This window comes from Glarea lozoyensis, assembly GCF_000409485.1.
Source record: "Glarea lozoyensis ATCC 20868 chromosome Unknown GLAREA6, whole genome shotgun sequence".
Lineage (NCBI taxonomy): Eukaryota > Fungi > Ascomycota > Leotiomycetes > Helotiales > Helotiaceae > Glarea > Glarea lozoyensis.
In genome coordinates, this window is record NW_007361001.1 from 2,744,812 (window position 1) to 2,767,345 (window position 22,534).

At 44.4% G+C, this 22,534-nt stretch overlaps 11 protein-coding genes across 11 annotated transcripts; 6 read left to right on the forward strand and 5 right to left on the reverse strand.

Moving 5' to 3' along the window:
- Window positions 1-285: 285 nt before the first annotated feature.
- On the forward strand, window positions 286-2,455 carry GLAREA_03223 (MFS general substrate transporter; the record flags this gene model as incomplete). The annotated part of the gene is made up of 6 exons (XM_008088307.1): window positions 286-679; window positions 731-980; window positions 1,047-1,177; window positions 1,226-1,321; window positions 1,379-1,665; window positions 1,718-2,455. The coding sequence occupies 6 exons, from the start codon at window positions 286-288 to the stop codon at window positions 2,453-2,455; spliced, it is 1,896 nt and encodes a 631-aa protein (XP_008086498.1).
- A 701-nt stretch (window positions 2,456-3,156) lies between these two features.
- GLAREA_03224 (uncharacterized protein) lies at window positions 3,157-4,005 on the forward strand (the record flags this gene model as incomplete). The annotated part of the gene is made up of 1 exon (XM_008088308.1): window positions 3,157-4,005. One exon carries the CDS (start codon window positions 3,157-3,159, stop codon window positions 4,003-4,005), a length of 849 nt encoding a protein of 282 aa, XP_008086499.1.
- Window positions 4,006-5,548: 1,543 nt separating this feature from the next.
- Window positions 5,549-6,386, forward strand: GLAREA_03225 (uncharacterized protein; the record flags this gene model as incomplete). The annotated part of the gene is made up of 2 exons (XM_008088309.1): window positions 5,549-6,172; window positions 6,225-6,386. 2 exons carry the CDS (start codon window positions 5,549-5,551, stop codon window positions 6,384-6,386), a joined length of 786 nt encoding a protein of 261 aa, XP_008086500.1.
- Window positions 6,387-6,855: 469 nt separating this feature from the next.
- Window positions 6,856-9,916, reverse strand: GLAREA_03226 (uncharacterized protein; the record flags this gene model as incomplete). Its single annotated transcript, XM_008088310.1, has 4 exons — window positions 6,856-7,828; window positions 7,883-8,561; window positions 8,609-9,766; window positions 9,814-9,916. The coding sequence occupies 4 exons, from the start codon at window positions 9,914-9,916 to the stop codon at window positions 6,856-6,858; spliced, it is 2,913 nt and encodes a 970-aa protein (XP_008086501.1).
- A 332-nt stretch (window positions 9,917-10,248) lies between these two features.
- Window positions 10,249-11,077, forward strand: GLAREA_03227 (uncharacterized protein; the record flags this gene model as incomplete). Its single annotated transcript, XM_008088311.1, has 2 exons — window positions 10,249-10,480; window positions 10,530-11,077. 2 exons carry the CDS (start codon window positions 10,249-10,251, stop codon window positions 11,075-11,077), a joined length of 780 nt encoding a protein of 259 aa, XP_008086502.1.
- A 361-nt stretch (window positions 11,078-11,438) lies between these two features.
- Window positions 11,439-11,770, reverse strand: GLAREA_03228 (uncharacterized protein; the record flags this gene model as incomplete). The annotated part of the gene is made up of 3 exons (XM_008088312.1): window positions 11,439-11,507; window positions 11,557-11,634; window positions 11,690-11,770. The coding sequence occupies 3 exons, from the start codon at window positions 11,768-11,770 to the stop codon at window positions 11,439-11,441; spliced, it is 228 nt and encodes a 75-aa protein (XP_008086503.1).
- Window positions 11,771-12,079: 309 nt separating this feature from the next.
- On the forward strand, window positions 12,080-12,565 carry GLAREA_03229 (Mss4-like protein; the record flags this gene model as incomplete). The annotated part of the gene is made up of 1 exon (XM_008088313.1): window positions 12,080-12,565. One exon carries the CDS (start codon window positions 12,080-12,082, stop codon window positions 12,563-12,565), a length of 486 nt encoding a protein of 161 aa, XP_008086504.1.
- A 303-nt stretch (window positions 12,566-12,868) lies between these two features.
- GLAREA_03230 (uncharacterized protein) lies at window positions 12,869-13,231 on the reverse strand (the record flags this gene model as incomplete). Its single annotated transcript, XM_008088314.1, has 1 exon — window positions 12,869-13,231. The coding sequence occupies one exon, from the start codon at window positions 13,229-13,231 to the stop codon at window positions 12,869-12,871; it is 363 nt and encodes a 120-aa protein (XP_008086505.1).
- Window positions 13,232-14,287: 1,056 nt separating this feature from the next.
- GLAREA_03231 (Cytochrome c) lies at window positions 14,288-15,141 on the reverse strand (the record flags this gene model as incomplete). The annotated part of the gene is made up of 4 exons (XM_008088315.1): window positions 14,288-14,312; window positions 14,367-14,461; window positions 14,514-14,704; window positions 14,802-15,141. 4 exons carry the CDS (start codon window positions 15,139-15,141, stop codon window positions 14,288-14,290), a joined length of 651 nt encoding a protein of 216 aa, XP_008086506.1.
- A 566-nt stretch (window positions 15,142-15,707) lies between these two features.
- Window positions 15,708-16,705, forward strand: GLAREA_03232 (uncharacterized protein; the record flags this gene model as incomplete). The annotated part of the gene is made up of 2 exons (XM_008088316.1): window positions 15,708-16,097; window positions 16,202-16,705. The coding sequence occupies 2 exons, from the start codon at window positions 15,708-15,710 to the stop codon at window positions 16,703-16,705; spliced, it is 894 nt and encodes a 297-aa protein (XP_008086507.1).
- Window positions 16,706-21,446: 4,741 nt separating this feature from the next.
- Window positions 21,447-22,118, reverse strand: GLAREA_03233 (Sm-like ribonucleoprotein; the record flags this gene model as incomplete). Its single annotated transcript, XM_008088317.1, has 3 exons — window positions 21,447-21,754; window positions 21,809-21,877; window positions 22,001-22,118. The coding sequence occupies 3 exons, from the start codon at window positions 22,116-22,118 to the stop codon at window positions 21,447-21,449; spliced, it is 495 nt and encodes a 164-aa protein (XP_008086508.1).
- Window positions 22,119-22,534: the final 416 nt, after the last annotated feature.

Genomic DNA, 22,534 nt, shown 5'->3' on the forward strand with positions numbered 1-22,534 from the left:
GACTGGGGAATTGGGGAAGCGCGTAAAGTGCTGATCTGTGTCTGGGGTGCCCCAGATTCAGATAATGAGTAGTTGAACTTCCCCCGCGTAATATGATATCATTCCTCACCATTGTCAATAACTGCTTCCCCGCGTTTGTGTATATATTTCATTGCTTTCCACGGTGAAAATCACTAGCCATCTCCCACACTGGAAGGGTTCTTCCCCTTCTTTGATCGTTCCACATTAGCAAATACGCGACACTTGACAGATACAGAGGGCTACAGCCTGGAAATCCAGAGCAACATGTCTGAGGAAATACAATCAGGGTCATCGACAGAAGACCTCGATGGTCAAACTGTGAAAGGGTCCGTTGATCCAAATACTAACGTTGATGAACTGCGTTCAAACATCAATGCAAAGCTAGAAAACCCACTACGTGGCTTTACAACAAGGGAGCTTGCCGCAAAAGGGGAGGCTTATTGCAGAGACAATGGCATCAGTGATGAAGAGGACATCAGAGCCTTCCGTCTAGGCGCTGTCATTGCCCAGAATTTCGAGCTCTATGCGGACTGCGAAGGCCTCACTCCTGACGAGAACGACGCGTTGGAATCTGAAATTGAGCATAAATGGCGCCAACCATGGTACCTTTGGCTCATCGTTATACTCTGCTCAATATGTGCCGCTGTGCAAGGAATGGGTGAGTTGCAAGCAATCCTGCAATACACCTCTCGTTAATATATTTTGATAGATGAAACTGTCGTAAACGGCGCCCAGATCTTCTACTCCATACAATTCGGAATCGGAAACAAAACAAGCTCAAGAGACTCTTGGCTTGTCGGTCTTGTCAACTCTGCCCCGTATCTTTGTTGCGCTTTAATCGGTTGCTGGCTCACTGTCCCTATGAACAAGTATCTTGGGAGAAGAGGGACTGTCTTTTGGACCTGTGTCATATCCGCTGTAGCCTGTTTTGCGCAAGCCTTTACAAATAACTGGTGGGGGTGAGTAGATTTCTTTTCAACAACGGGATGCTCTTCAAAACAAGAGAGATACTGACAACTCGACAGCATGTTCGTCGCTCGCTTTGTCCTTGGATTTGGCATTGGACCCAAAAGTGCAACTGTACCTATCTATGCAGCCGAATGCGCTCCACCAAAAATTCGGGGAGCGCTTGTAATGCAATGGCAGATGTGGACAGGTAAGAAACAAAACCACAATCCTGTAAATTGCAGCTAACAGAAGACAGCATTTGGTATTATGCTCGGATTTGTTGCTGATCTCGCCTTTTATCACGTGCCTGACAGATCGGGGATCATTGGCCTTAACTGGCGTTTGATGATGGGTATGTTATGACCTATATCCTAACTTAACAGTATGATATAATCTAACCTACTACTAGGCTCTGCAATGTTCCCAGCTGTCATCGTTTGTTGCTTTGTGTTCATGTGCCCTGAGTCTCCACGATGGTACATGAGTAAGAACCGCCACCAAAAAGCATACCAGTCAATGTGCTCTTTACGATACAATAAGATTCAAGCAGCTCGTGATATCTTTTACATGCACACTTTATTAGAGATTGAAAAGGAGACTATGGTCCTCAAGAAGAACCCGATCTTGGAACTCATCAAAGTTCCACGCAACCGTCGTGCTTTCCAGGCTTCGGAGATCGTGATGTTTATGCAACAGGTATTTACTTCAAACCTTCCTAGCTACTTCTATTTACTCACATAGCTCTTAGTTCTGCGGAGTAAATGTAATTGCATATTACAGCAGTGAGATCTTCTTGGAATCCGGCTTCGACGAAATCAGAGCTCTTTCCGCCTCCCTAGGTTTCGGCATCATCAATTTTCTTTTTGCTCTTCCAGCAGTCTGGACAATCGACCGATTCGGCAGGCGCAACCTTCTCCTCACTACCTTCCCTATCATGTCCCTCTGTCTCTTCTTTACCGGCTTCAGTTTCTGGATCCCAGAGGGTTCAACTGCAAAAGTCGCTTGCATCGCTCTAGGTATCTATATATTTGGTATATTTTACTCACCCGGCCCCGGTCCTGTACCATTCACCTATTCCGCTGAAGCATACCCGCTTTATATCCGTCCTCTCGGAATGTCCTGCGCCACGGCCACGACCTGGTTCTTCAACTTCGTCTTGTCGATCACCTGGCCTTCCCTCCTTAAAGCGTTCAAACCACAAGGTGCATTCTCCTGGTACGCGTGCTGGAATATCATCGGTTTCCTAGGCGTTTTATTCTTCGTGCCTGAGACCAAGGGGCGCTCGCTTGAGGAGCTGGATCAGGTATTCAGTGTTCGCACGAGAGACCATGCTGCGTATGGCGCTAGACAAGTTGGGTACTTCATTAATAGGTATATATTGAGAAAGGATGTTGAGCCTGAGGACTTGTATGCCTTGAAGGAGGTTGAGCACCGTCCTGATAGCTATCAAACGGAGAAGCCTACGGATCCGGTGGAGAGGGTTTAGATGGCGGTTAAGAGAGAGATGGGCTGTTTGCGTCTGCGTTTGAAGTAATTGTATTTTGTAATAGCTTGTCCCAGATTTGGTAACTCCCTTCTGGTAGACAATTGTATTCTTGTTCATATGTCGGAGATTGTATCACAGTTCATTCTGACATAAAAACTTAACCCATCAATATCATCTTCCTCCTAAAAGTCTCTCTCGCTTAGCAACGTCACCTCCCCAAAACTGCAGCTTCTTCTCACAGAGCGGCCGCCTTTCCGCATCTAAAATGACAGCTGGCCCTTTCTCTGCCTCTTTATCACAGTTTTATTTACCGGCGGCAATTAAAGGCTGATAGAAGATCTGATGCCAAGAACTTGGGGTATCTCGATATAAGCCTCTTACACTTGGCATGTAGAAAGGGAAGCACCCATCGTGTGGTTCTGTGTCAGATATGATTGTTGATCGCCTATCTTTTGTCAATGGCATATTATCCTGCAGGGAGGTTGTCAGCTGGGGGTTGGAAAGGAGGTGAGGGACTGAAGCTGGGGGTATAAGAAGGTTGGTTTCTGGAGTTTGAATTGATTTTCTATCTTCTAAATCCAGCTCTCTGTGTCTGAATATCATTCGTCTTTGACACTCCTTGATTATCTACATTCGTCATTCTCCGGTCGTTGATACTTTTACTTCCCGTCGATTATTCATTTTCAGAATAGCCAGTCAAAATGCCAAAACTCTCAAAAGGTGCAAAGGGAGGGGTCAAGTCGAAGCCTGTGCTAGTTAAGAAGGATAAGGATGTGAAAGGGAAGAAAGAGAAGGAGGAGAAGGAAAAGAAGGAGAAAGAGCAGAAGGAGAAGGAGAAGGAGAAGGAGAAGAAACAAGCGGAAGATAAGAAGAAACAAGCTGAAAACAAGAAGAAAGACGAATTAGAGAAGAAGAAGAATGAGAAAGAAGACAATAACCATCAAAAAGGAACTAAAAAGAAGGAAACGCCTGAGCAACAGGAGAAGAGAGAGGAAGAGGAACGAGTGAAAGAGGAGAGGAGGGAGGCTAGGAGACAAAAGGTTCAGGAATTGAAGGATGCAGCTGAGGAGAGGGGATTTGACGAAGCTGGAGCTGTGGTGGGTGGGAGAACAGATGAAGGAGAGGGTGAGGACGAAGAGGTTGAAGTGGAAGATGAAGAGGAGCAGGAAGGGGAAGAAGAAGAAGAGGAAGAGGAGGGTGGAGAAGAAGAGGAAGGGGAAGAAGAAGAAGGGGCTGACGAACTAGTAGAAGGGGACGAGGGTGATGAGGAAGAAGGGGCTGATGAGCCAGTAGACGGAGAAGAAGAGGAAGGTGACGAGGAGGAGGAGGAGGGAGAGGGAGAGGATGGACCTGACAATGACGAAGAAGACGACGATGAGGAGAATCAAGATAATCAAGACGAAGATGGCGAGGAAGAGAATGAGGAAGAAAATGAGGAGGGTGAAGAGGAGGGTGAAGAGGATAAGGATGGCGGGGGTGAGGAGGGAGAGGATAAGCAAGAAGATGGGGGAAAGGGGAAGGTAGATAAAGGTAAGAAGAATAAAGAGTAGGGCGAAAGAGAGGTTGGCACTTGATGATAGGTTAGGTGAGGAATTGGTTGGGATGGGAGAGAAATAGGTAATTCGAATAGTGTGTCGTTAATGGAGAAACATACTTATGTGTAGGTAAAGGTTATACGTAGTACTTGATTTGAGAAGTTGGCGCTTTGTTCCGGTAGGGAGTTTAAGAATTTAGATTAAGTAGAGCGATATATTAGACTACATTTAGGTTAAAGGAACGTGATTTGATTTTTACCAGTTCTGTTTAGATATAATAGGTCGCAGACTTATTAGAATTTTAAAACAGGCAACAATCAACATTTTACTTCTATAACACATATATTTACTTCTTCTTCTCTTGTAAAAAAAACAACAACATGTTAAGGTCTCTTCAATATATCTCTCTCTACGCTCTAAAGAAATTAGAGATTTTTTAAATTTTGTATTTGTGTTAGTCGCGAAAAACAGCGCGAAGGAGGTTCTTGTCACTTCAAGAGCGAGATGAATAGCAGGAGTATTTTACTATGTACTTACGTCGCTGTCTAGTAATCAAATCTGAACCAGCTTTCTCATTTGTATGTTGTTAACAATAATTCAATGATATACTGTTTAATTTCCGCTAAAGATGTGGCGAGATATGTAGAACCTATAGATGGCGTCTACTAGTATGTAATTTATGATACTATTGCGATGTGTAGTTTACCACTTTTATACATGATCTCTCTTTACACAAAAAGGTGTGAACATTTCTTGATCATTGATAATTTCCTTCTTGATTCTTCATAAATAAGGCGAAAACGATCTTGGTATTAACCTCAAATTGATCTACCACTATCTCCAGCCGATAGCTATGGGAAGTTTAATCACGCTTTATACACTGCCAATCCAGTGACTCGGTGTCTACATTCGACACACCTCCGCATCTAACCCCATAATACAGAGGCTGAGACCAGAATTTCTGAGCTCCCAGTCACCCCTTAAACCCAGCAGCTGCACAAAGAACATAAGTCCGTGATTAGCTGCACATATACTTGGTCTTGAAAACCCGTCGTGACAATTCCACAGCACCAGATCATCGCTTTGTAATAGCCGAGCCCGTCAGCTCGGGTTCCTCACCATCCCCGATTATGTCATCTCCACCGCACTTCCTCTTTACGGCCATCACTTAGGTGGCTAAGTCGGTTATTGAAATGTAATTCTACGAGTTTCAGCTCAGTAACCCTCCACTTACTTTCAGCTATGGTATGAAAAAGAGTGAAGAGGTGAGAACACGTGACATCGCCCCCTTCTAAACCGGCTATCATCTTAAACGAGGCTCAAGATCATCGAAGCGGGATATCTCAGCCCCAGAGTTGTCTGGTATTGAAATTAGAAATGCCATGTGGGTGGGACTCGGGTATCTAGAGGGTGGCTGATACTTTGGTTGAGCTAGATTTATTTTCTTGATCAAAAGTCCTTTTTCACTCACACTTTCATCAACACTTCTCTTCAACATCTTGAAATCTTAACTCATCCCTCTCTTCAACCCAAGCTCAAAACTCCAAAAACCGCCAAAATGAGCCACCTCCCCCAATACCCAGTCCAACAAGAGCCCACAATCCCCCTCGTAGGCTTCCAACCCCCCTCACAAAAAGGCTACGCCCAAGTAAACCAATACACCACCGCACCCCTCCCCCAACCCGCCTACGAGAAAAGAATGGAAAACCGCAACAAATATAAAGAGCTTGCGAAAAAGCTCCACGCGCGACACAAAGCCATGGCCTTAACATCACGCGGCATCTCTGCCATACTCAACATGCTCATGTTCGCCTTCATGGCACTCGTAATAGTAGTATTCTACAGCACCCGCGACGACCAGGCGCTCGGCCGAGGAATCTGGCCGAAAAGCGGGAAAGAATGGCCGACTATTCTCTTGCTCGCAGCTTCGTTTCTGACGTTCGTCGGATCCGTGATCACGCTTGTGATATTCTGCTGTTGTTTCAAGCGGGCGGCGGAGAGTTGGAAATTAGCTGCGTTTGGATACGCGATACATATCCTTGCGTGGGTGGCCGTAACGACTATTTATCGGACCGAGAAACGGTTGGATGATCTTTGGGGGTGGAGTTGTAGTGATATTGCGACGAAGTTGCAGGATGAGGGACATGCAAGTGTGGATTTTAATAAGTTGTGTACGGTCCAGGTAAGTTCAACGAAGCCCACTTTAATAGAGTAGAAATGCTGACAGACCTAAGACAATAGCGTGGTACTTGTCACTCGTCGAGACAATTGTCAAGATTTTGTTTGCCATCGGCACTTTCTTCTTATTCCGAAAGAACAAGTACATCAACGCCAAGCTGAGGTTGACTGAAGGGCTGGGAGATGGTAGCATTGGGTTATTGAGCGCCTTCACATAAAGCATGACGCGCATACCAAATATTCGAGATTGCATTGAATTGGCGTTGGAAGTGGGCGGCTGAACAAGACAACCTGGAGAGAAAAATAAATAGATGGATCGGGGTAGAAGTAATTTTGATGTACAAAGATATCCATGGATGCCAGCGCGCACTTATATTCTCCTTTTCTTGTAAATAGGATAGCTCCGTGCGTGGAAAATTGGAAGACCGTAACTTTTGATTTTAGAATGAAGTTTCGCTTTATACAAATGTTTCTTGACTGGATGCTATCATACACCGATTGACTATGGTATGAGCATGCAGTGTAGACTTTGAGTCTAAACAAAAATCCGACGTATCGTAGAGTTTGCGAAGTGATCGAAAACCGTAAACTTCACTGTCATTCCCACTCTTCGTCTGAGGATTCCTGTGCCCATATATTCCACATACTTCCCACAAACTTCCAACAACAAAACATTCTTTCCCACCTCTAAAACCCAGCGGCCCGTTTCTTCTTTTTCCCTTTCTGGGCTGCCCGACTACCAAACGCTCCTCTATCTGGCTGCGTCATTGGCAGGTTGCTACTCTCTGGCTGCGAACTGAAATTATAACGAGAACCAGGCTGGGAATCTGTTGTTCGTATGGCCAAAGGTTGAGGCTCCACTGTCGTCGCTCTTGAAGACTGACGACTAAGATATTTCTCTGTCAATTTTTGACGGCGGAGATCTTCACGGCGTTTCTTCCGACTGTTCTCATCCGCACTTTCTGTGGCTACGGATGCTCTGTTAAAATCTTCCCAGGAGAACGCAGACGGATCACCTCCTACAGTCCATTGTGAGAGTATCTTTGATCTACCAGGATCAGGCCCACTTGCGATCGTCACGGCATATTTCCTTAACCGAGAGATGGCTGGATCTTCTGATGTTTCAGACGATGCATTGGTTGCATGAGAATAGACCGATGGTGTTCGTGTGGTGGTTCTTCCGCCATAAAGTGAATGTTGAGATGGCACGGGGGTCATTTCAGGTGAGAAGAAACCCGAGTCATCATCAGCACCTTGTGCCTTCCTTCGACTGATCACCTCAGTCGAATTTTCCACATCTTCTTCTCCACCATCAGATTTGAGATACGAAACCCCCACTGAGCTCAATCCTAAATCGATTGCTATTTGGCGGACCATCTTATGCTTTTGCAAACGCGAAGGCACAGAGACTTGGCTGGGTAAGTCAGCGATCCAAAGAGTGACCAATTGATCGTAGATGTTCAGAAAGTCGAAGAGCAGTGCTTGTGCACTGGGAGCTGCTGGAAAGCTCATCAAAGAGGGTGTAGTAAGAGCCAATGTGGTGAGCGTGAATTCATGTTGGTTCATGGCGTCATTTTGGAGAGATTGAATATATCCATGTAAAGCGGTACTGGCACCATCCAGCTCCTCCGAGAAAGTACTGTGATTTAATAACTCATATCTAGAATAATATTGATTAGTAGGTTGCTTGAAATGGTGTAAATCGAGTCCTTACATCGTCGTCAAGGGAAATCCGTCGGATGCCTTGGCCTGGTTGATGTAGTTATCTAAATGGGTGATTATCTCGTCCATTGTTGTAGATGGACTCGATGAATCCGGCAAGCTTTTCGGACTCGTATTTGGAAATATAATTTTGAAGATCTTTGTCCAGTTTACTCGCCTACGCAAGTCATTTTGCCTCATTTTCAGCGCTTCCAAATGCTGGTTCTGGACAGGATAGCCGGGTCGTTGATTCTCGACATCCTGATCATCTTCAGCATCGAGGAGTATGAAGTCGTCTTGGATGTACTTTTCGGAGAGAAGACCTCGGTTTTGTTTCCTGACTCTGAAGGTCGGGGCTCTCTTCCAGAATGCTGCTACTTTCAGCATCTGAGGCAGATCCTGATGAGCGACAAGCACAGCAGAGCCAAGTGCTAAATCATGCGAAAGCCCCCAAGCTTGAATGAAGACCAAGGAACCTTCAGAAATCTGTGGAGGAGTATCTGCGCTATCTTCGAACTCAACCTGCTTGAGAAGCAGAGCACTGATAAGCTCTTGCGAAACTCCCTTATTGCTAGACTCGGTTGACAACAAAAATGAACTTTGCCAGCATGTTGGTTCTGTCGAGTCGTTTGACGGCAGAAAGCCGTATACATTTATCAATTGGGTTTGGCTAGAAAACACTGCAATTGATACTACTGGAAGTTAGAAGAGCATTTGAAGCTACTTTGGAGGCACCCACCTAAATCAGCTTGTACAATGCAAAGTCGCAACGTTCGATCAAGCGAATCTCTGAAGTGCCGCTGAGAGAGAATGATCCTCGCCCCTGGCTCTTCGCCCTCGCCGTCTCCTGCGGGTGTAACATGTACCAAAATTATTCGAGAAGAAGTCAACACAAATAGTTGATTATGATCGGCTGGATTTTTCTTGGTGTCTAATATCCGCTCTGACTTCAACTTGATGCTTCGAAGATGTTTCGGCTGTCCTTTGAGATCGATGATGACGATCTGGCTTCTATCGATGTTTGCAATCGTACTCAGATCAGATATCCAAAAAGCTTTGTACCACCCATCAGTGCTTTCACGAGCCGGTACGCTTGATATAGCGTCAAGCTCAGAGTCATGATGGATACTACCAGTTTTGTCTGCAACAAGTTGCACGGATAATCGGGAGGATTTGGGGTTGCCCTCAATGTTCCATACAGACCAACGGCCGAGTGTGTCGATCAAAATGAACTGACGATTATACCATGGGTTAAAGGAAATGTCAATGTAGATCTCTGAATCATGCCTCACAGTTGCCATGCTTGCTACCGGATTTGCGTTCAATCGAGATAGAGGAAACGTTCCAGCTGGGACGCCTTTTCGAACGGAGTAGGGTTTGCCGAAAGTCGGATAGAAAACAGTTATTAACGTATCCTGCCTGACAGCTAGCCATGGACTAGCTTCGATGCTATCATCACAGACAGCAATTTGACGAATAACCCCTCCGGTACCCATCCAAAATGCCTCATCAGAACCATGGGTACTGTCCAAAGAAATGCTTGGACCTGATCTACTGCCCCATGCTAGCGCCTGCTTTCGAAGTCTGACAAGCTTCAAAATGTGGCCTGCCTCGCCACATGGTAATGCAATGAATCTGGAATTCTTGGAGGGGGAGTCTGCGTAACCTGTGGCTAAGATGTTCCCAGATCTATCTGGCGGGTTTGAAAGTCCCAATTTCTCAAATTTCACGAGCGTGGATAAAATGTCCTTAGCAAGAACGAAATCTGGGTTTGCTTTCAGGATTTTCTTCAGTTGAAATTTGCTTTCAACTGACGGCAACTGAGTAGTCTGGGGCAGATTTTGAATTGATGCTGGGAAACACTCTTTATATGGGGAGATTTGCCGAAATTCTTGCTCTAATGAATGTGAGCGGTGACTTCAAAAGACCATGACATGAGCTTACGGTGTTCAGGAGATCTAGAAAATATCCATTGTTTTTCTTCTACATCATATGTTGCTTGTCCCGGATGACCATAAGAAAGGTCGGTAGGCTTGCGGTCAGTCATTTGGTTTTGGTCGTTGGCGTGCCGGGAATTGTCTTATCCAACTCATTGCGATTTAACCAATATAAGCTATAGAAGTTACTCAACGAGACTGAGATTTTCCCTTGTGTGTTTTGTAAACGTCGTGATATGCTTTCGTTGAGGTCTTCAAAATTTGCGAAACGAATTCACTTCCTTATCTAATCGCGCCTAGTGGCACGTTCCCTCGGCAACAGCCTCGAGTGGATGTCAACACTGATGGCGATCACGCGTCCATACAATTCAGACACATCCAGGTCAAATTATCGCAAGAAACCTTACAACCTATTTTTGCTATTATTTTGTCCGTCGCAATCATGTCTACAGTATTCGAACCGTCTCTATCAACCAGCGCAATGCGCCCTCCTCTCAACTCAGCCGATGCGCCATCAATGGCCGATACACTTCCCAGCATCAATTTTGGATTCGATGAGCTGCGCGATCGCATGGCGAAGTTTACAATGAAGTTCGATACTTTCATTGAGCAGGGGAGAAAGCGCGTGTTGGAAGAGCGCAATCAGTTCCGAATGAACGTTGCTGAGTTGAAAGGTATGCAATTTCAAGCTATTTTGGAGTGCTATATCTAACCAATGAATAGAGGACCAACGGATGAAGAAGAAGGACATTGAGATTATGAGTTCAAAGACCGATAGCCATCAACAAACACTTGCGAAAGAAGCTGCCGAGACACACGAGATCCAAACCATGATTGCGACATTGAGCGCGCAAAGAGATTCACATCTCAGCACCAAGGAGGATTTGAAGCAGAAGATCAAGGACACGCAAAGGCAGATTGACGCTCGTCTTGCCGCCCAGAAAGCGCATGCGCAGTACATCGAAGCGCAAACCAAGTTCAATATACCGGAACTGGATTTCTACGAGTCGACTTTGTGCTTGACTATTGAGGGAGCTGGACAAGCTGACAGGCTGAAATTCACATATACGCATATCGACGACCGTGACTGGACTAGAGAAGCGTTTTTCGAGCTGGATATGGCAAAGAGGGATTATGAGATTGTGTATTGCAAGCCGAAACTGGAAAAGGAACATATTGAAAGAGTGGTCGACAGGCTGAATGAGACGAGGGAATTGCGGACGTGTTTGAAGGAAATGAGGGATCTGTTTGTGGAAACTATGAAAGCGTGATAACTGGATATAAGAAGTTCTTTTGCGATTTGGGCGTTCAATGGCTTCTGGTGCTGTCGTAATATACCTATCACAATACTCGAATATAACCTGGACAAATTATCTTCGTCAAGTCGTTGTAACTTTTATGACTCCAACTAGCATTCATCATGCGTGATTTGTTTTGGGTATCCCTACTCCATAACGCCAACATCCATCCATAGCCGTATCTCTCCGTAGATAGGTCGAGTGATAATTATCCTGTCGCAACTCGATGCTCCCCCAAACCGCTATCTCGACTTCAAAAATGCGCGCGTTCCCAGGACTAGACCTCAACCACCAGACACGGATGCCATTCTTATCCCATCAAGCCTTTGTATCATCATCCCTCATTCTGCTCAACCTGTCGCATAGTCTCCTCCCCATCCCTCTTCAACTCCTTAATAACAGTCTATCCCCGCATCAGCCAATTCCCCTACCTCCCCATTGGTCATACATACAGCAAGCGCCTCCGGATTAACCCCATTCTCAATCAGCGAGATACATATCGACAGCGTATGTCTATCCAGATTCGCATTCTATCCCACCATCAGTTCTCTTCCATCCATCACGCGGCATAGGGTTTTAGCGTACCAATAAAGTAGAGATCTCATGGAAGACATCGATGATTTGACGGACTTGCTGAATGTCTTTTGAGGATTCTGCGGGTGGCATGTTGAGGGTGTTTGGGGTTGTGCTGTTAGATCAAGTTGTGGTTTGGGTGGGGAGACGCGAGGTATCGCGTTGGGTGTTCGGCGCCGAGGGCTCCGATTGATTTCGCCCTCCTAAGCGACTGCTTTTTGGTAATACATCCCACCTTAAGGTTCTATTAAGTGTGACGTCTGAAGATCTAGATGCTTTGCTTACTGCAAAAGATTGACTCATATAAACTAACAGCATTTATATAACACGTATATCTTAAATAACACTCTCTAAGCCAAATATCTAAGCCCATTCACAAAAGTATCACTCATCTCTCCAAACATGTCCGCCGAAATCCTCGTCACAGGGACCTGCCAATGCGGCCGCGTAAAATACACCTCCACATCCCTCCCCAGAGACCTCAGCAACTGTTATTGTCTTTGCTGTCGTCGTCTCTCAGGCGGTCCCTTCCAAACCTCCGGCGAATTCCCCACCGAATCTGTAACCTTCACCACCGGCACATCAAGCATGCGCCAAACCTCCTATAGCGAGATCGCAGACCGGCAACACTGCGCTGAATGTGGGAGTCAAATTAGCATGCAGTACAAATGTGAGCCTGAGATTATATATCTGACGGTTGGCACGTTTGAGAATGTGAAAGGCGAGTTGCCGCCGGTGGGAAGACATATTTTTGTGGGGACGGGGAAGGTCGGAGGGTATTATGAGATTCCGAGGGATGGGGTGGTGAGGTATGAGAGCCATAGTGATGGGTTTGAGAAGAGGATTGCGGAGTGGAAGGAGAAGAATTTGGGAGAGGGGAGGGGGTGAAGGTTGGATAGTGTACTATATAACTTCGCTTCTAACGATAAGTCACCCGAGATGGAGAACACTTCTTGGAGCAAAGTCTTCACGGTGTCATACCACGAGGTATGAGATGCGTAGTGTTGGGTTTGAGAAGAGGATTGAGGAATGGAAGGAGCAAGGTTTGGGGTTAGAGAGGGGGTGAGGGCTCGATATTGTATATCTTCGCTTGTATCACAAAACCATCCACAACAGAGAACAATTCTCAAATCAACGTCTCACCCCTCCGCCCTCTCACATCTCTCCCCAATCCCCAACCCATCTCCCCCCTCACCTCCCCCCATAATATCCCCTGAAAAACCCACTCCTCCTCCACCCACCCCTCTCCCACTCCTCCCTACCACCCCAAAACCCATCTCCAGCTCTCACAGCCATAACTCTTTCCATTCTCTCCCTCCCTTGTCTCATTCTCCTACCCAGCCCTTTCACAAGATAGCCGCCGGGAGGAGCTATATAACCACCAGGAGGGAAATCGTCGTAGTCACTAGCAAAACGGCCTCCGCCGTACGGACCCAAGCCGCTGTGTCCACCGAGTGAAGAACCAGAGAAGGGACCGCCCATTCCTGGACCGCCGATGCCTGGTTGAGTGTCATCCCAGGGAGTCCAGGGAGGGAAGTTGGGGTAGTTGTTCATATTGATGGTGGCCCGGTGAAATGATCCGAGTATGGCATAAGTTCAGAAGAAAAGAAAAGTTGGGTAGGAAATTTTGAGGCATATGATGAATGAATTTGAAATACCTGAGTCTCTAGTGAGATGACCATGATAACATAAGTGATTCTGAATCTTTACGTTTAATGTCTCAGTGATATGATTCAAGAAAGTGTAGAAAGGTCCTGTCACAAATTAACCCACGAACCTTTTCTCAAGCACTCCAAGAAGAGAAACACTCTACGGAGCATCTCACCGTACTCCTCAACCTATAATCGAAAGATGTAGCACTGAGCAGTAACTCTCGGTTCTACGACTTGACTCCAGCACTCGAATATGGCTGCACTTTCCCCTCATAAAGTCTGATATACCACACCATCCCGGACACATTCACAACACGAACTCATGATACCCATTTCAATCGTTTTATAACACAGAGTAGATGAATGAAGTGCGTGAATAACAAGCGGATGATAATTATTGGTGGCCGCCTAGATAAGTAAGGTTGAAATTTTAGGTGAAATTCGTATTCGTATTCTAAAGGCTCGCTTGAGTCTTAAGAGTGAACGCCTGAGGTGAAGCAACAAGTCGAACAATGGAGGATCTTTGAGTCAATGACCACGACATTTCTAAAATAGGAGCAACGTGGCATAAACTGTCGACTGTTCGCCACTTGAACCTGATGTTCGCTACTTGCTAGAAGGCTCTAAGTCCGCGAAACCCGAATTTTGCGGCTAAGAAAATACACTTGTAATGTCAATCGACTCTCAGTCGCGAAAAGCTAATTGGGATAATTGTTCTCAAAGAGTATATTTGTATCTCACAATTCGATGATATTGATATAAGTCGCAAGACTCGAAAAGAGGAGTTCTGGTATTAAATGTCGTCTCCCTCGGAGCACATCCAACCGGTGCCCAGTGACGATAATTGTCCACTGTACACGCCTTCTATCTTAACATACAGTACAATATAACCGGAAGCGAAGTTTCTCTTCGTTTACGTCTGAATCTATGAATACACTTGTTGCGCCCCACCAGTCGTCTATTTGGTCTCTTCGCGGAGGAAGCTGATAATATGTTAGTGGTACCCTAATTGCGGATGAGGAGGCAGCATAACGTACGTGATCAAATCGTTACGGTCCTTCTCCTTCTTGAGTCCACCGAATGCCATCTTGGTTCCTGGAATGTATTTCTTTGGGTTCTCAAGGTACTCGAACTATTGATTTCTGATTAGAACCATTGTGCCTGCAGAACTGCGGAATACTCACAAGGGTACCGGTATTCCACTCAATACCCTTAGCCTTGTTGGCATCGGTGTATGAGAATCCCTCAACCTGACCAGTGTGACGTCCGAACAATCCGTGGAGGTTTGGGCCGATCTTGTTTCCCTCACCCTCTCCTAGGGTGTGGCACTGAGCGCAACGTGTCTTGAAGAGGTTGGCACCCTTCTTGGTATCTCCTGTAATTGCAATCTTGATCAGCATATGTTTTAAGATAGTCGGAGGCGTTTTGAGGCATCAAGGACAGCTCGGCGCATGAGAGCGGCGATGTCGTACGACGGTGCCGACGTTCTGAATTTTGAGGATCGAGGGGTTTGATGATAGAAGCTGCTGCGGACAAATTCTGAGGAGGATAGTTGATGTGGATGTGCTGTTGTTGGGTTCCGAAGTTGCCAGCTAATCGTCTCTGGTGGCGACCAAAGTCCATCAACAACTTCTCGGAAAACAACCAAGCAATTCGACCACTTTCATCGTTGTCGCCTCCCTTCAAAGTGCCGGTATGCCAGGTTCCAGAACCAAAATCCACGATGCTGTTGTTCAATGGCATCCAACAATCTCGGTGACGTGACCATGTCCAGAAAAAGCAGGCAAACAGCAAGGGAAGTGAACGTACCATCTTTGAAAGGCATTTTGGATAATTAAAATAATATAAGGACGTGAGAGGTATTAAACGGTCGTGAAGTCGTAGAGAGTAAGTTGGTCTGAAGGGTAGTGTGATGGTACGGAGGAAGGAGAGAAAAAAAGTTCGATGGAAGCTTTTGTTTACGGAAGAAGAACCCTGACATGACACGGCCTACTAATCCTTGCCTTGTAATTGGCTGAGGCTGAACGGGGAATCTCGGATGGCACAAATTCACTCTTCCAAGGTTATGGGATTGAGAAGTGATTGTATGGCAGAACATCGGATGTAAAGCAGATGAATAAGAATATTATACCAAGTCTAATCATTGAATTCATCTTGAGATAGTTACGCTACATTATGATGTTCTTGAATACTTTTTATTACCATGGGATTTGACATCTGCAAGGGGCAAAGGTAACTGTAGACTAAAATAAAGTTGCAAATGACTTCAATCCGCCGACAAGCCGGGATTTACCGACATCGCGACCGCAGCTTGGACAAAGCTTCATGAAAACATCAAATGATCACAATTGAAGCCATACCAAACCCAACCCGCAACAATGGCTTCCTCCGCGGCTCTAATCCCACGATTCCTCCTCCCACGACAAGGTGCGATCTGGCTACGAGCTTCAAGCGTTCGCAATGCCTCAAACAAAGCATCATCCGCCTCTAAAAAGGTGCCCAAAAAAGCTTCAAGCCCACCTGCAGCAGCAGGTAAGCCATCTTCAGCAGCAGGAAAGCCATTGGTGCTTGAAAAGCCTACCCATTTCCGACCGCCATCTCATGGACAGAGAAGAGTGAAGGAAGCGCCTAGATATCCTGGACCAAAACTGAGTGAAGAGGAGGAAGCGGCGAGGAAGACAAGGAAATACCCAAATATGATGCCTGCGGAGGGGACGTTTATGCATTGGTTTATCAATAATAAGAGTATACATTTGACGATTACTTTGGTAAGACCTCTTTATCACCACCGTTTATTTGAGGAGGGCGGCTTCTGCCTTTTCGCATACATTTCAATCCAATTATCTGGAACCATGCACTAACGTAATTTCAGGGCACACTGTTCACTCTAGCAACAACAGTATACTTCAACAACCTCAAGCGCTCCTCTCCATACGCGGATCTCCTCCCTGGCTTATCAGATGTCTTCTTCCACCCCATCCAATCCACCCGCACATTCGGCGAAGTAATCCGCCTAACAGGTGACTACAACACCATCCAAACAATGGAACGTCGCAAAGCCAAAGTCGAAGATGTAACAAAGAGAGATGCGTATAGAAAGGCGCATGGATTAGATAAGGATGAAGGGTTTGGTGGCTGGACTGCGAGAGCTGCGGGCGAGGAGATGGGTGGTGGACTTAGGGTTCCAGATGAGAAGCCTAAGGTGGCGGAGGTCGCTGTTGATGGAAAGGCGCAGACTGAGGACGAGAAGAAGATTTTGAATTTGGGTGGTGGCAAGTTGATGCTTCCTGACGGGACGATTGTTCTTGAGAAGGCTTACACAGCTGAACCGGTTGTAGAGAAGAAACCGTTGAGGAAGTGGCTCGGGATCTGGTAGGAGGTGATGTGTATACTCGTATGTTGACTGTATATTCTACGATGGGCAATCGTATTAAAGGGCGGTTTACATCACATTGGAAGCATTGTACATTAGAAATTCAAGCGAAAGCCATAATGAAATCCTAGACAGCCAGGAACTTTCCTTACAATAATTTGTATAGTCAAGCTAGCTCCTCGCTTCCAGCTAACATTAAAAGTTGGGAGGCTTGCATAGTTGTGTACAGTTCTACCTACCTGAACGTGATAAATAAGTCGAGCTAGTAGCTATTCGAACATAGGCGATTGGTGGCTTTGAAGTATACACACGAAGGATACCAGTATGTCATGCAAATCTTGCTTGTCGGATCATTGCTAGCAGTATATTAACATTCTACTCCTCGAGTACAAACCTTGGGTCAAAACTTGATAGTTTGAATCATGGGTCCACTACGAAAGGAAGTCCAGGAGTATTTACTGCCGAAACCGAAATCTTCACCGATGCCCCCGCTTGTTTTCACTTCCACACTCAGAGCTGTAATATTATAGAGTGAATAAAATCACATGGTTTTCTCGATTACAGTCTTAGCAAATGAAATTCATAGATTCACAGTTATGTTTGCAGTTCCAGGACTCCCTCAAACAAGAGCTCATCCATGTTTGCAGTTCCAGGTCTTCCTCCAACAGGAGCTCATCAATCACTTCAGGCTTGGGAAGTTAGGATGTACCTATTATCAGTCTGCTGGGTTCTAGAGTGCTATTTATTAAGTCAAGTGCTTGTAATGTTAGATTGAAAAGGCGGAATTTTTTACGTGTGGTCTGACACTTTGCGCGGGTTTTCTCGTCAGTTGTATCGAAGTGTTAACACTACATGAACCGATTAACATCTGCTTGAAAATCTATATCAATAAAGATGGGCTCATTTTACTAAAGGGGTATGTGAAATAGCCGAACCTTGGTTTAGTTGTGTTTATTGTGCTCGCTCTGTCCACGAGTCTAAACGGCCGCAGGACTGGATATTTTTTCGGCGCAATGGAAGGAAATTCTTTTAGTGCAGTTGTGATAGACTTTGTGAAGACTCATAATTACTTAGAATTGAGAAATTGTATATAACACTTTTCTTTGTGATTATGTAGTTGAACTTATTCCTAAACAGGAAAGTGTAGTTGCTGCCGAAAGGTAATCTGCTACCGATTTCCACTTCCTATTTTCTGATGGGTCTTGACATCCGAGATCGTATCTCATTAACCTTCAATTCTTCAGATATCCGAATCACCTAAGTCCACCAACCAATCTCGGCCACTTTTCATTCCCAAGTATCCTCCTTGTAAGTGAACACAGGCCAATCGAACTCTCAATTGTTGATGTGGAACTGCTATATCCCATAGCCATAAACGAAACTTTTTATACTCTTATGGACTTGTTTTTGAATCATTGTTATGTTGTAAATAGTGAAAATTTCTTTGATCATTCACACTATATTTAGGTACATCAAGTATTTAAATACCTTCCATCAAGCTACCACTTCTACAAATCATGAACTTTGAAACGGCCATATTCCATGGCCGTTTCTGCGGGTTTCCCCTCAAAATGAGCGTTTGTGATCGGAGACTACCTTAGGACGGTCTTGTGGCATTTTATGATACCGATCATTTCTGACTCGTACATTAGTAGCACTACCTTTTTTGAGAAACTAGTTAGAGAATATGATTTCGTTAAACGAGATGTTTGTCACCGAAAATCATAGCACTACCGTTTTTGACTGCCCTATTCGCTTTGAAGCATGGGATTTAAAGCAGGAAAAAGTTTAATCTAGAACTTTATAAATCAGTATTCAGGAGATACTAGAAGCCTCTTCGTTCTCCCCACAATCAGTAGCAGGGCCGAACATCTTCCTAAGCTCAATGTATTTATCGGCTCGCTATTTGATTCTTGCAATTAACACTAGGGCTAGGTATATATCTCATGCGCCCCACTATTCTCCACTTTGTGTGCTTAAAGTCATTTTAAAGAAAAAAAAAATACCAAACGAAAAGCTACAAAGTCTGCTAGGTAATTGTGGGAATTTTCGAAGGGTCTCAGCCAGGAATAAAGGTACCCGTTTAAATCATATACTCATTAGGTAGAAGGAGACAATTAAATAGCAAAGCTGTTTTTCAACGACTAGATGTAACGAGACATTTCGCGTTTCTTTCCACTATCACCGTCATTTTTGACACTCTACAAACACGGAAATTACAAATCGTCCAAACCAAAAATCCAAATTAGTCTTCCCATCCTCCACTCAAAACGATCTATTAAAACTATAAAAGCCCACCCCTCCTTCATCTTACCACAAACAGAAAACAACAATCATTGGGTTACAGTCTACCTCTTCTCTGCCAGAAAACGAGAACCTTCAGGACCTCAAATATTTAAAGCTTTTATTTCAGGTGTTTTCAAAGGTAAAAAGCCGCACTCAGTTGAAAGAAACAAGGAGGCTGGAAATTGCGCCAATTGTCGTAGAAGTTCGTCGCTGATTCCAAATTTGCCACCAATTCTTTCTTCCTGATGAATTTCAATGAACAGATTAAAAGACACACTTTACGGTGAAGTTGAAAAAGTGAAAATACAGTAATGTAGTCTTGAATCTCCGGTGTGATTCTATTTATAGTAGAGAACTGTAAGTATTAATAGCAAATCTCTTTTTTGTTCAACTTCCGTCCAAGTTATATTTACTACGAGATCTTTCACGATCTTTAGGGTCTTGAGTTACACTATCCAGGCATGCCTAAGTAGTGATTTATTAATTCTCTAATTACTAAGAAGAGATGGCATTACCTTACCTAGTTGCGGATGTTAGATTCTTTAAAGAATATTCTCTTAGTTTTGTCATCCCCTCTACCTACTAATGAGACCCCGTGCTCCTAGGCGCTCTAGCTTATAGATATTTGCGCAAGACATCATTAGCGAGGACCAAAACAGTGCTTTCTTATTTAAATCGGGTGTTTTGTATATGTGCCACGCCTGTAAAATGAATGATCGACGGTCGTGCCGCAATTCCCGCCGTCCTGAAAGGAGAACGAAAACTACGAGCTAATTATTACTCGAAATTCGATAGTCTGTATTCCTTCTTTCTACAACTTTTGGATTCTCAGTCGAGGATTTAAATCCAATCTGGATTTGTTTCACAGGCGCCAAGGGCGATTGCCCACATTTCCAGTAACTAAAATAGTACTGACAGTCCCGAATGTATTTACGTAATAACCCTTCACATACAAGAAAAACTATTTCCGCCTAAGTATAGTAACACGAAAATTCCGCACAAAACTTTATATATACTCCTACAAGTTTCTATACACATGTCATCTAAAAGAGTCTAATATTATCATTTTACTACTCGAATGTCGAGTTCTAAGACCGAGTATTACATTTGCTTACATAGAGGATTATCTCGATTTATAGATTTTCTCGAAGGACGTTCTGTAAAGTTAGAGAGATACTTAAAAATTCAAAAAGTATAAATTATTAAGTTACTACCGAAACTTAACTTACTATCGAATCTTTATACCCCTATTAGTTTAGAGTTCGTTTCTATAATAGATAAAATTACTATAAGCTGTTAAATACAGAAGTATTAGCTCTAAGTGTAAATTACCTTTTCTTACTTACTTACTTAAAAATAATCTTTAGTAACATTCTACTATTTCTATTCTTAGTCTTACTTAAAACTTAACGTCTATAACTATTTTTAATATTTTATTAATAGATATAAATTTCTATTTTATTAAAGAAGGTAAATCTCTATATTAAAAGCTTGAAAAGATAATATTTTTAGATAGATTTCTTTAAATTATAAAATTATCTTACTAAAGAGAGGCGACGTAGAGAGTTTAATAAGTAATAGAATAATAAAGTATATATAATCTTACGCCCTATATAAATACCTCGAACGCGAGATATCCGAACTATTGGATCCCGTTCTATGTCTTGCGCAAGGTACAGTAACCCTAGAGCTTGAATATATTGGAAAACTTGAAACTGTGTCCGGCTAATCAAAATTTTTGAGAGATTTACATTAGCTCTAATTGTGTAAATCTCTTGAGGGTTGATAAACGAGGAGTTCGTCACCGATTCTAAACCCACCACCGATTCCCTCCCTCTCAATACTCACAACAGTTGTTACATTTTCAGAAACACTTCCTAGTATAGAACTACAATCACAGAATTTAGCTATACCAAGATTATATCTCACTTACAAAAACCTTGCCCTGTAATAGCTACAGGCAAACAGACTCCACCCGGATGCCTTCCATTCTGTATCTATCTCTGGAGTAGAATATTAGGAACCTTCTAGATATAAGAACTAGTCTTTTCAAAGATTCTAGGGTATGAGTGCTAAGATTCTACAAAAGGGGTTGAGTCCGGGAAGCACGAATCATAATTCTTTTGAGATTTCCGGTTACTTTAGCGACCATTTCCAGATTTCCAAGAGATATGTACGATGCCAACACTCCATCCACATGTCGCGGAACATAAAACATAACGGTTTTATGCCCTCTCACAGGACCAGAAGTCAACATCTCACTCACGCCAACCAACTCACACATGCAAACTGCACACTTCAAATACGCAAAGGAAAACGCATCAAATTCCACTAGCATAAAAACCCCATGCTACTACCATCAATGGCAAGTGCTTCCCCACCCTCCCACTAATACATTTGCATTTCACAATATTCTGCAACGTAAAAGTCTCCCTTCCCCCCGTTTTCCCCTCCCCTCTCACAAAAGCGCCTCACCCAACCCCTCCCCCTCAAACCCCTCCTCCGCCAGTCTCTTCTTAACAACGCGTTCCCTCCTGGCCTCCCTCCCCTTCCGTTCCTTATCCAACCTCTGCACCATCCCAGGCTCACCCCTCTCATACCCCTCGGGCACATCGTCATCTTTATCGAGGTCAATCTCGCCGAGCAACAACACGTTCTCGCCGCGCACGAGGAAGATGCCGCGGGGGAAGTCGGCGTAGTAACCTGGGGTGGAGGGGGTGGGAGGGATGAATATGCGTTCGATGGTGGATTGGAGGACGAGGTTTGCTGGGGATGTTTAGTGGGAGGAAGGGGAAGGGAAAGGGAAATGGGGGGAAATACCGAATTGATCCCAGCTTCGAAGCACACCGATTAATTTCCTGCCGTCGCGGAGCGCAACCATAAGTTTTTCTGAGATGCATCGTATTAGCATACATCCTCAACCTCTACAACCCTCAATTCTCTCCCATCCTCTAGCCCTTCCAATCCCCCAATTTCCCCCCTCTTCTCCACCCCGATTCAGAGCACACTTACTATCAGTCAAATCCAACAACTGCGCAGCAGTCGTGAACATCTGCGGCGGCAACTGCTGCTGCTGCTGCGGTCCGCCTCCCATCGCCGCAACCTCATCATTAAGCGTGAGATGCTCCATTGCACCTCCTTCTGCTTCCGTATCGTCGGGGTGGTCGCTATTCGAAAGGTCGTTGGTTGCGCCAATCCATTATTGTCCTCGCGGTTTGGTGTGAGTGGTGGGACGCGATGAGAAGGTGACGATGGCGAAAAAGTGGAGATGATGTGGAGAGGTTCAGGTTGCACGTGTAGACGAAGGAGAGAATGAAAATAAAATCACGTACAGATGTATTTTGTATCAAATATTTATTTATGTGAATTTTCTATAGTTATATTACAAACGACCTTTTTTATACATATTAATATTGGTTCCCATTAATATTCACAAAACCCTTGTGATGGTGAAGAAGACGTTGGGAAAGAATTCAACTCTAACCACCCCCATGTTCATTTTATCATAAAAAATAAACTCTCAAAAGAATCAACAGGATTCCTCTC